Genomic DNA, 11,365 nt, shown 5'->3' on the forward strand with positions numbered 1-11,365 from the left:
TGAACTTTGAACTATGGTAACCCTAGTTATAAGAGACCACAGAGAACCTATGCCCTTGAGCTGGAGCCCAGGGAACTGACACGCTGTAGCTACATGCACATTCATCAGTGTGTGGGTGGGTGAGATTGCAGGTCCTTTTCCTAGGAAGTGATTAGACATTCCCAGGGTAAGGGGTGTGGCTACAGAAGGAGGTGATTACGCAGCAGGGTCGTACCAATAGCAATAGCGCAGATGTGCAGTCTTAGGAGAAATTGGTCCGGTGGCAGCAAGAATTGTTCAGGAATCCAACCCTAAGAAAGCAGGCTGGACCACAAATTTTAGATGGGAAGTTAGTACTGTCCCGGGATTGATTCAAATCGAGCCATTTAACATTTGTAGCCTTATTTTAAGTTCTACATCAAAACCCACAGGCGTTCCTAACAGCTGCACAGTGTATCAGGGAAGGAGATGCTAATATCTCAAAGGAATCATAGAAATTAGGAACAGAAAAGCCCTGTTGGTTTACCACTCAGTCCATCTTTTTTTAGCAGGAAACATTGGAAAGGGGAAATACTGCTTTTTAAAAGTCCATGAGTTATCAAAGCAGAAAATGTAATTGGATTAACAAGTCTCTTTCACACACGATCACACACACACACAAATCTCTTGTGGAAAGGAAGAGAATTTACAATCTGGAACGTGCAGGAAGTTTGTTTTGTTTTGGGTTTGGTTTCTTAAGACCCCACCCCCCCTTGGCAACTCTTCTTCCACTGTCTCTGACTTCAAGGGAGGAGTGAGCCAATTATCTGTGACTTTCTGCAGAAGGAAAACCTGCAACTTACCAGCTGCTGGGAGAGAGAGACAGGGAGAGAGCAGAGAGAAAGAATCAATAGATAAATCCAGAAATACTGGGAGGGAGAAGATTTTGAAACAAATCTCAAAGGAGGGGGAACATTTGTTTGATCTGCCAGGATTTTTTGGCAGTGCAAGAGGGAGGGTGTAGGTGCAAACCTGCTATCATAAGAAACTCTCAGGTCCCCCTGTTAGCCCCTAATTTGCTTCCCCCCCACCTCTTTATTTCACCGATTCCACATAAAAGCAGTATGGGTCAGCTGAATGCACACACCAGCCTTGCCAGGTAGGTGTCGCACCAGAGGCCACTGCCATCCAAATGAGTCTACAAACTGCAACTTGCATGAAAAGCAAATGTGAGTGGGAGACATAGTGAACTAAGACTATCAGGAGAAGCGCAAACATCTTCAGAGAGGAAAAACTACCTCTAGTACAGAGAGCCTGCTTTGGATCATGTCAATCTTTTGAACCAATAAAGATCACCTATGGGGAACCAGAACCTGGAGTCCTCTGGTCTTACCCAGTCCAGCTAGGGTTCAAAGCAGTCAAGAGGAGCTCTGCCTAACAACTTGGGATTCAGCAAGGAGAAGCAGTGCCCCTGATTAAAACCATCGAGGTGGCTTCATCCACAGCACTAAGGTTCAGGACTTCTCCTCCCAACAAAGAAAGGTAAGGGAGAGGCACTGGACCTGCAATTAAAGCAATAGAGTGAAAAATACCCTATGGAAATAACAATGGTATGCATGAAAGGGATTCCAGGATTTTCTAATCAACGAGAGGTCTGTAATGTACAGCTTGGTTTGCTTCTACCTGTTTTTATTTAGCCAGATGAAATTAATCATTTAGGACTAATGTATATAGAGAGAAATATTGTAACTGGCGACTGTAAACAGTGACACCTCAGAGTGTTTTTATGTATGTTCAGTGGCAGGGAGCATAGTGCCTGCGGTAAATCTCATAATTTGGGTACTGAAAGCTAATATGCAAAAGCTCCAGGTAGCAGGTTTTCTATTTTTTTTCCTGTAACTGATGCATAGGATTAGACTTTTCAACACCTGATTGAAATGTAGGCTTGATCTCTTCAGTGCATGCATGGAGTTGCAAAGGCAGGTACCTGATAACGCAGTCTTAAATTTACAAAACCAGAATTGTTTAATGTTTAGAGGAAAGGGATGCAGTCAGGAGTCATGGGTTTTAGAGCTAACCTTGTCATTGGCTCAAGGTGTGACCTGAGGTCACTTTATCTCTCTGTGCTCTGGTTTCACAGAAGTAGGACTAGTACTAAATATACCCACCTTTTATGGAACATTTTAAAATAATTGAACAGAAGGTGCTCTAAAAGTGTGAAATAAGATAAATCAGGTGTTCAGTTACCCTAAAATCAGTGCATGAAGCTAAAGATGCATCAGGGAACATCTATTTTTAAACCTTCAATAAACTTGAAGCAAGCGACATAGAGTAAAACCAGCTGGTGGTGTTTGTTTGTCCTCTTCCAATTGATTTTCACTTTATTTAGTAAATAGCCGTGTGGTCTCATTCTGTTTTCTCTTTACTACCTTTAATCTTTCCCATGTACTGCTCCCTGTGTCCCCTGGAAGGCTTGAACTTGGTCTCTTTCTCTGAGTAAAAGAGGAGAAAGGCTTGAGTCAGAGAGAAGCTGTGCTGATGGGAAGAGCATGAAAGGCAAATGAAGGTTCCAAGTTGTGCCTGCAGTCTGGTGCGCAGCAGAGACAATTAAATGAATAAGAGCATCAGGAATTAGAAGGGCTGAAGGAATTTATTTACTGTGCACTAGACCAAAGACAGGCTGCAAAGCCCAGGAGCTCCTGTAAAGCAATAGTCTGACAAAGAGAACCAACTTCTCCAGGGTACCATAAAATGACATTGTAAAGGAATAAATAAAATCATATAGGGAAATATACAGCTCATAGAACTGGAAGGGGCCTTGGGAAGTTATTGAGTCCAGTCCCCTGCCTTTTTGGCAGGACCAAACACCCTCTCTTTCTTTCCTTAATCTATTTACTCCAGATCCCTAAATAGCCCCCTCAGTGATTGAGCTCACAGCCATGGGTTTAACAGACCAATGCTCAAACCACTGAGTTACCCCTCCCTTGAGTGCTATGGCCAATCTGCTTCCAGATGTTGCCTCCCCTAACCACTCCCATGCACAGACAACCTTTCAGTCAAAGCCTCATCAGCTGAACACATGGGAGGGGAGGGAGAAGGTGCAAGCATCCAATAAGGTTTTGCCCCACTCAACTGGCAGGCAGTATAGCCTAGTGACTGCAATGTGGGGCACCCTGAGATTTAGGAGATTTTGGTTCTGTTCTTTGCTCTGCCACTGACTTGTCTGACCTTGATGGAAAAAAAGAAAATGTAAGTATACACCTATCTCATAGAGCTGAAAGAGACCTTCAGAGGTCATTGAATCTAATCTCCTGCTTTCACAGCAGGCCCTATCACCATTCTGGGCAGTTTTTTTTTTTTTTTAAACCCATTTGCCCTAATGGGCCTCTTAAGGATTGAGCTCCCAACCATAGGTTTAACAGCACAATGCTCAAATCACTGAGCTATCCCTCTGCCACACCTGAGAGCTTGAGGCTCTCTGTGCCTCATTCCTCCCCTCTGTAAAGTGGGGATGCTAAAGCCTTCCTTGCAGGAGTATACTGAAGGAGAAATTAGCAAAACGTGCTTTGAAATCTCCAGATTGAAGGGGCTGTGGAGATGCAAAGGTGATACTGATTTATTGCTCTTTGAGAGGAAAGAGATGTGGTGGAGCTGCCCCCAGCCTGTGGGTATAGCAATTAGAGGATAATATGTTTTAGGATTGTTCCCAACTTTGCGTTCTTCCACGCTGTGTCAAGCTTGTTAATTGGCCCAAGCCATAAGGCTCCCACCAGTTCCCAAGAGAGGCTATTCTGTGCACTGTCAACCCTGAGTTTTAGAACGAATATGACAGAAAAAATCCCTAAAAGTCCATTGCATACAGCTGCATGAGAAATGACTCAGTGCTAGGCAGGATGGGCAGGCAGTGGGTTATTTTTATTTTCAGAGGAGGAATGTGTATTACCCCATTTTAGGGGAGAAGAGACAGAGGGTCACGGGGGCATGGTAAAGATAAAGTAGCCTGGTACAGCCAGAGCAGCCTGGAAAGTCTGCATGTGGAAAATGAAACTGACACACGTATACTCCCAACCAGACCCAAAACTTAAAAAAACAAAACAAAACCCTTCTTCCCCAGTTCAGTTGTTTTGCTTCGTTTTCTCAGCAGGAACTAAATGACCAAAATCCGGGTTTATATGGTTTGATTTAGGGTTGACATAGTGCCATTACGAGCTTGGGGCCAGATTTTCAGCTGAATGTCAGCCACAGTTGGGCCCAGATATTTCAATGCTCAGCCCCCAGTGGAGAGATCTGTTGAATATCTGGCCCTATGTTGTAACATTTCCTTCAGTCCTCAGCTGAGAAGGGCCTGTTCCATCCCATCTCCCAATGCTGCTGCTGTGAGCCACCTCTCACGGCTACTTTATATGATGACCCTTAAGGTTTGGATGGTCGCCTAATTTGTGCGCTTCAAACCTATTGGCAAAAATGACTATTTCCTCTTCCTCTGCACACTCCAGCATGGAAGAGATGATGCACACATGCAGCTTAGCATGCCTGTGTTATGGTGAGGAATTCTCTTGCCAATTGAGATAAAACGCTCCCCTGCATGCTTTCTTGGTGGACTCTATATCTATTTGCTGCTATTTTGCTCAATTGCCCTTCAATCAATATTTATTTATGTTATGTACACATATAAAACCTAGAAGATGCAGTCAGACTCAGGGACCTGTCATTCTGAGTGCTGAACCAAAACAGGTAAGATTATTTGCAGAGCATTCATGTATTCTAGCAGTATTCACCGCAGCTGCCACAGCAGCATAGCTATAAGATACAGGGTCAGGTCCATGGCTGGTGTAAATCAGCACAGCTCCACTGATGTCAGTGCAGCTACACTGGTGTATACCAGATGAGGATTTGGCTCATACTCAAATTACTGAATAATGTCAATCTTTTGAGGATTGTCTGGCAAAGCTTATTCTGCTTTTTAAAATACCCCTGCCTTGCTAAACAAAGTTCTGAGAGCATAATTCGGGGGGGAATTGTCTAATCCCAAAACAACTCAGTCCCCATCTATATAGTGCATAGATGCTAGAGCCCGCACATCGCAACCTACAAAGGAGAGTACAAGGGCCAGTGAACACAGCTCAATGTAGGTGTTTTGGAGGAAAATTGATGACTTTGCACTGAGCTGGTACAGCCTGTTCCCAAATTAGACTGAGCCCAGTCCAAACATCAGGATGGATCTTGCCAGCCTAGTCTGTCTTAGCACTCATGTTGACAGAATTGGACATATACTGCATGTGCACAATACAATGTTCCGACTTTACTGCCTGACTGTAATTTAGGTTACAATCCCCTTTGAGTCTAATGTAGTTATAATTTGTCTTTGGAACAAGTGCTGTATTTTGTTTCGTGCTTCTTCTAAAGCTGAGAATGCTCTCAGTGCTGAGTAACTACCAGTAGAAGTGAGTAGTAATGTTCTGCTATTGCCTTAAGACAGAGCACAAAGCCAGCAGGGATGTCGGCTTGGACTTCTTACAGGCTCCTTTTCTATATTGCTTTACTTCTTGGGAAGACATGTAAAACCAAGTAGAAGCATTTTAAATAATTTTCTTGGCATACGTACCAGATACATAAAGGATTGGAAGATGACACATGGGGAAAGGATAGGAAACCAGATCTGGCCCCAGAAATTATCTTTGGTGTATATATAAATACTTAAAACCTATCATTCAGTAAACAACACCTACATTAAATAAACAGCACACTGGGAACTTGATCTTTCTTTCATAAGATCCTAGTAACCAAAATAAACTGTCCAAATGTGTCTGTGATGCTATGACATTTTCTTTTCCACAGCATGCCTGTATTTTTCATTTCTGAGTGTAGCATATGCAATCTGAAAGATGAAAAATGTCTGTGGAATCCATGTTTTTCTGTCAAGATTTCCTATATCTTTGTGCTGGGTCAAAATGGGATCTCTGGAGTCTGTAGACTCAATTTAGTAATCAACTTACCCTTTGGGTACATCAGAAAGTGACCCCCTTTTGCCCACAATCCCCCATTTGTTTCCAATTCCTCAATACAGCCACGGACTGCCAGACCGAAGGACTAATGTGTATGTAAAGAGTGACACAGTCATGAAAAATAAAACTAGCTTTTCTGCAGCTGCATCGGCTACCAGCCATCTTGCTGCAAAGCAGCCATATTTGAGATGCTGGGAGTTTGAGGGGGAGGAGCTCTTGCACTGGAGATTTGTTGGATAAAAGTCTGTTGTCAAAATTTGAAAAAGAACATTTGGGGACCAGATCTTTGGGGCTAGTGTCTGGTGATGCAAATCTATGCCTGCAGTTACTTGTACCAGCGTTTTAGGTCACTTGGACTTGAAGTAACTGATTGATCCTCAAAAGCAGGCATTGTGAGCAGCTCCCGTCTAAATACCTAAAGGGAGTGGCTAGATCTTAAGGGGAACTGCTCTGTGCTTATGGAAAACCGGTTGCTTCAGTTAGGTGTCTAAATGAGAACTGAGCTCTTTTGAAAATCAGGACCAAAATGTCCAAGTGACTTAAACTATGAGGATGAACCTGGAGTCATGGCTAAAGACAATATGGTAGATTAGCCCTCAATGCTCAAACTAAATGGAAAATTGTAATTCAAAACGTCGGGTTCAACTATAAATTTCTTCATGACTTAAAACATTCTAGGCTTAAAACAGAGCTAGTTTCCACTCATGTAATTTCCTTATTGATCACAACCTGATAAGCAGAACCAAGCTCTTGCTCTTTGAATTTTGTTCTTTGTGTGAGAAAACTTAGCAGTCTCTCCACCCTGCCCTCACTCTTCTTTCTTTTCTCTCCACCCCAACCTGCTTTTATTTTGATCCCTTCAGCACCAAGCAATGATGAAGACTGTGTCCAGTGGGAATTGCACACTGAGCGTGCCAGCCAAGAATTCTTACCGCATGGTAGTGCTGGGAGCCTCCAGGGTGGGTAAGAGCTCCATCGTCTCCCGCTTTCTCACTGGCCGCTTTGAGGACCAGTACACTCCTACCATTGAGGATTTTCACCGCAAGGTCTACAACATCCGGGGAGACATGTACCAGCTGGACATCCTGGACACATCTGGGAATCACCCTTTCCCTGCAATGAGGAGGCTTTCTATACTGACAGGTAAGAGGGGTGGGGTGTGAGAACGAGGTCTCTGACTAAGGGTTGGTGAGTTGAGGATCTCTGCTGTGGAGCTCTGCTTGAGAATAACCTTGACACAGCTCTTTCCTAAGAGAACATTAGTTTATATGGTGAAGGAGAAAAAATGGAAGCTAGATAGAGGGAATGAGTGGTAATAGGATGGACCTGGTTGTAAAGATGCATCTTTTCCTGGAGTCTGTCCCTGACTAGTGCACTCCAGATGTCATTTGGGGTATATCGTTCACCTAGGTATCAATTTGGAAAAGTTCTAAAGCTTTTAGTTTCTTTGCCTAATTTATTCTCCTCCCCTCAACCCCCATATTTAATACATGCAGCTTGGATTTTTACTGCAATGGCAAGTGAACTGTAAAATCCAAATCTCACCGGTATAAAGAACAGCAAGAGAAAGAGGAGGTTTGTCACCACAAGCAATGAAACACACAAGTAAAAGAAACACAGAGGGATTAAAAATTATTTGACATGATTTTTTTAAATTTTTACACAGTTCCCTGCTTTTGGACAATTAAAAGGCCCCGTGGAATGCATCTCCCTAAAGTCGCTCCCTCCACTCTTAGTTTTTCTGCTCTCCTTTGGTCACCCAGAATGTGGTAAACCAAATATTACAGGAGTGGTAGCCTCTTATTGAAAGTACTGAGCAGCTAGCCCTTCCTGTTGTTTTCTGTGGATGCTGCTGTACGTGCACAGGTTCTGAAAATAAGACTGTGGGTGTGTACAAAGATGAGTATAGAGCTAAAGTTTATAGCACACCTGTGTTCAGTCCTACTTGTCCTGCTATTTATCCAGTGACACCCTAAGTCTGTATTCAGTAGTGTCAGATACCAGGATATAGCTCCTACATGATATAGGTGCCAAACTCCAGGATGTGGGTGGAGATAATCTTGGGTCCATGAAAGATTTCTTTCTTGGCTCCACATAAACTGTACTTATAATGCAAAACAACAATCTGTCATTAGCACAGGAAAAATTCTCTGAGCATTGTAGTCATACCAGAGATTTTATGTCATTTGCACTTTCTTTTGTACTCTGTTTCTCCTGAGTGATGGAAGTGGTAGCTGAGCACTGAAGTCTTGGAAGCTCCAACTCATTTCTCAGATGCTCTGAACAGACTGGCTTGTGGGTTTTGAGGTTAAGTGCTGCTCTTGTTCTTGAATCAAGGCCTGGTGGCTACTGTTTTCTGTGCTTAAGAGTTGCTACACAGGTGGTGTTTTACAGGACAAATGATCTAGAGAAGCAGGAGGGAGGTGTAAGCGACACAGAAGAATTGCCAGAAAGTGGTGGAATAAAAAACCACGGTGCAAATGAGCAATGCCACTGAATCAAGTGCAGTCTAGGATCATACAAAAGCATATGACTGAAGAAATACTTTTACAATAAGATATTTCTACAATGGGAGGAACAAAGGGGAAGGTGACTCAGAAAGTGACCAGGAATGAGTGTCCTTAGAGAATGTATAGGATTGAAAGAAAAACAAAGCAAGAGAAATGGGAAGGAGAAGGCAATCCACTGCTTTTTAAACAGAGAGAATCAAGGTGGGTGAGGTAATATTTTTCATTGGCCCAACTTCTTTGGTGAAAGGAAAATAGACTGTTGTGAGGTGGATTCTACTGAACAAATCCTCTGGGTTTCTTTTTAATTGCAGGGGATGTTTTCATCCTGGTGTTCAGTTTGGACAACAGAGAATCCTTTGATGAGGTCAAGAGGATCCAGAAGCAGATCCTTGAAGTCAAATCCTGCTTAAAGAACAAGACCAAGGAGACAGCTGACCTTCCCATGGTGATCTGTGGCAACAAGAATGATCACAGTGAAATCTACCGCAAGGTGCGCTCAGAGGAAGCAGAGAAGCTTGTCTCCAGTGATGAGAACTGTGCTTACTTCGAAATTTCAGCCAAGAAGAACACCAATGTGGATGAGATGTTCTATGTCCTCTTCAGCATGGCCAAGCTACCTCACGAGATGAGCCCTGCACTCCACAGGAAAATCTCTGTCCAGTATGGTGACGCCTTTCACCAAAAATCCTTCCGGATGCGCCGGGTTAAAGAGATGGATGCTTATGGCATGATCTCCCCCTTTGCTCGCCGACCTAGTGTCAACAGTGACCTGAAATACATCAAATCCAAAGTTCTCAGGGAGGGCCAGGCAAGGGAGAGGGAGAAATGCATTATCCAGTGAAGGAGTATCCACCTTTCTGAGTGAAGTCATTGTGTTGATGCAGTGCCTTAAAGAAAACAGTTTGAGAATGGGTTCATAGCACCCACATGATGGATGATGCTCACCAGGGCTGTAAGGATGTCTCTTCCTCAGACCGCCGCAGCATCGCTAATGTGAATAGTAAACTACCAAGCCAACGTTTAAGCATTTTGACAAAATCTGAGGTCTAAAAAATGACTAGCTTCTTCATTTGATAATTAAGTTCCTCTTTGTTCTTCTCCTGTCTGAAGAACTTGGACTAGAAGAAGGATTTGCCTCATGCCTACCCAGACAATAGGTCAGTAACAAAGAGAAGGAATTGCATATATGTAAATAACAGGAAGCACTCATTCAGCCTCTGCTGAGGAAAAACAAAATGTGTGTCTTTTTTTTTTCAAGCACACTTTAAATATGCTCGTTTGTCCAATTTCATCTACAGGATAATGGTATTAACCCAGGCTTCCCAGACTGAAGGTGGACTCTGTACATGTATGTGCTATTCTGACTTGTCAGGAAGATGACCTCAGCTTCGTGGGAGCTTAGAAAGTCTGGAAGCAATGAAATTTTGCAGTCCTAGTGGCAATTTCTAACAGCCACTGACATAAATGTCACTTTTGTATTATAGCTTTAATCTTGTTTTTGTTTTTTAAGTGAAACCAGATGGTAGTTGTGTATTTGAAATGAAAACTCTGTCTGTGCTCTAGAATTGCCAAGTGTTTTCAGTTTAAAGGTTGCCTAATATGTACAGTAATTGACAGTGAAATTGTTGTACTGTAAAGCCAACACCTCTAGCTACAACTCTCTCCTGATGTGTGATTGTGTGTGAAAACAAGCACAGATCTGTCATAGGTACTCTGAATACTTTATTATAAATTCTCACTTTGCCCTCTCTCTCTACCATTGCAGTGGTTCCTTCTACTTGTCTTTGCCAAGAGGTAGACCTGATTTGAATTTTGGCTTGGACCATTATAGTGAGAGGTTTGGACCGTCCTGTGAAATTTGGGAATGACTTGACAACTGTTCTTGGAACCATTGCTTCAGTCCAGCGTTCTTTTTATTACTGGTTATACGCCTTATATTCGCTTCTGAACAGCAAATAGACAAAGGCACCACTGAGAACATCATCCCTGTGCTAGGTCTCTTCATGAGGGTGGATTTCACTATTGTGATTAATTTGGGGCTGAAACACTATTTCCTATTCCTCTCTTGCCCCGGTCCCTGGCTGCTCTCTCCCTGCCTCTTCTGTTTCAGCATCTTTTGCTTGGTGCACTGGGGCCCTGCATGCACTCAGAGCCGGATGTCCCTGAGACATGCTGCTCTCAATGACTTAAATGGGAGCTGGGCATACCTAGGTGTCAGCAGAACCTGGTTCTAGAACCGTAACAGCACTGCATATAATCTTCCTAAGAGTGTGTGTGTATACCTCATACCAGCCCTTGCATATTTCACTCCACCCGATCCTTCTCATCCTGCTTCTGTAGGTATCCAGTTTACCACGTCCTCCCTGGAGCGGCAGGCTGGATGCTAGTTCATTCAGTAGCTTGACTGGTGGCAAAGAATGATAACCTCTGAGTGACCCAATTGTTGTTTTCCCCTTGTCCGTTATTCCATCTTCACCTTATAGCGCTCACAGGTAAAACACACAAGTGTTTGACTCCTGGTGCCATGGCAACCCCCTATCTTACCAAGTCTCACTCACTCTTTATCAATATGTATGCTGTTTATGATTAAACCTGATTTATTTATTAGAAGTGTCCTGCCTGCTTTTGCGTTTTGCGAGAATTATTAGAAAGGCTGTAGGGATTTTAGCGTAAGGTGTCAGATGATTTTGAACAGGGGGTTCCTTTTCTGTTGAAATCTTAGAAAAGGATTTTGGTTCCCAATGGCAGCATAAGTTTGAAAGGGATAAGAAAATTCCTCAAGACTTCATGTTTGGACGTTGACCTGTTTGGAACAAAACAAACGAGCAGTCACGTAGCATTTTAAAGACTAACCAAATCATTTAGTAGGGGATGCACTTTCTTGGGGCAGCC

At 43.1% G+C, this 11,365-nt stretch overlaps 1 protein-coding gene across 1 annotated transcript; it reads left to right on the forward strand.

Annotated features, from left to right (window-relative positions):
* The first annotated feature begins 814 nt into the window (after positions 1-814).
* On the forward strand, positions 815-11,063 carry RASD2 (RASD family member 2). The gene is made up of 3 exons (XM_074983852.1): positions 815-1,500; positions 6,827-7,106; positions 8,785-11,063. The coding sequence occupies exons 2-3, from the start codon at positions 6,836-6,838 to the stop codon at positions 9,312-9,314; spliced, it is 801 nt and encodes a 266-aa protein (XP_074839953.1). The 5' UTR covers positions 815-1,500; positions 6,827-6,835; the 3' UTR covers positions 9,315-11,063.
* The last annotated feature ends 302 nt before the right edge of the window (positions 11,064-11,365 follow it).

The sequence above is a fragment of the Carettochelys insculpta genome, chromosome 1 (assembly GCF_033958435.1).
Source record: "Carettochelys insculpta isolate YL-2023 chromosome 1, ASM3395843v1, whole genome shotgun sequence".
Taxonomy (NCBI): Eukaryota; Metazoa; Chordata; order Testudines; family Carettochelyidae; genus Carettochelys; species Carettochelys insculpta.

Bases quoted from the DNA above. Each gene is read 5' to 3' on its own strand.
- RASD2 (XM_074983852.1), top strand. From the start codon at position 6,836: ATGATGAAGACTGTGTCCAGTGGGAATTGCACACTGAGCGTGCCAGCC. The intron at 7,107-8,784 runs GTAAGAGGGGTG...TTTTAATTGCAG, and splicing joins GAGGCTTTCTATACTGACAG to GGGATGTTTTCATCCTGGTG.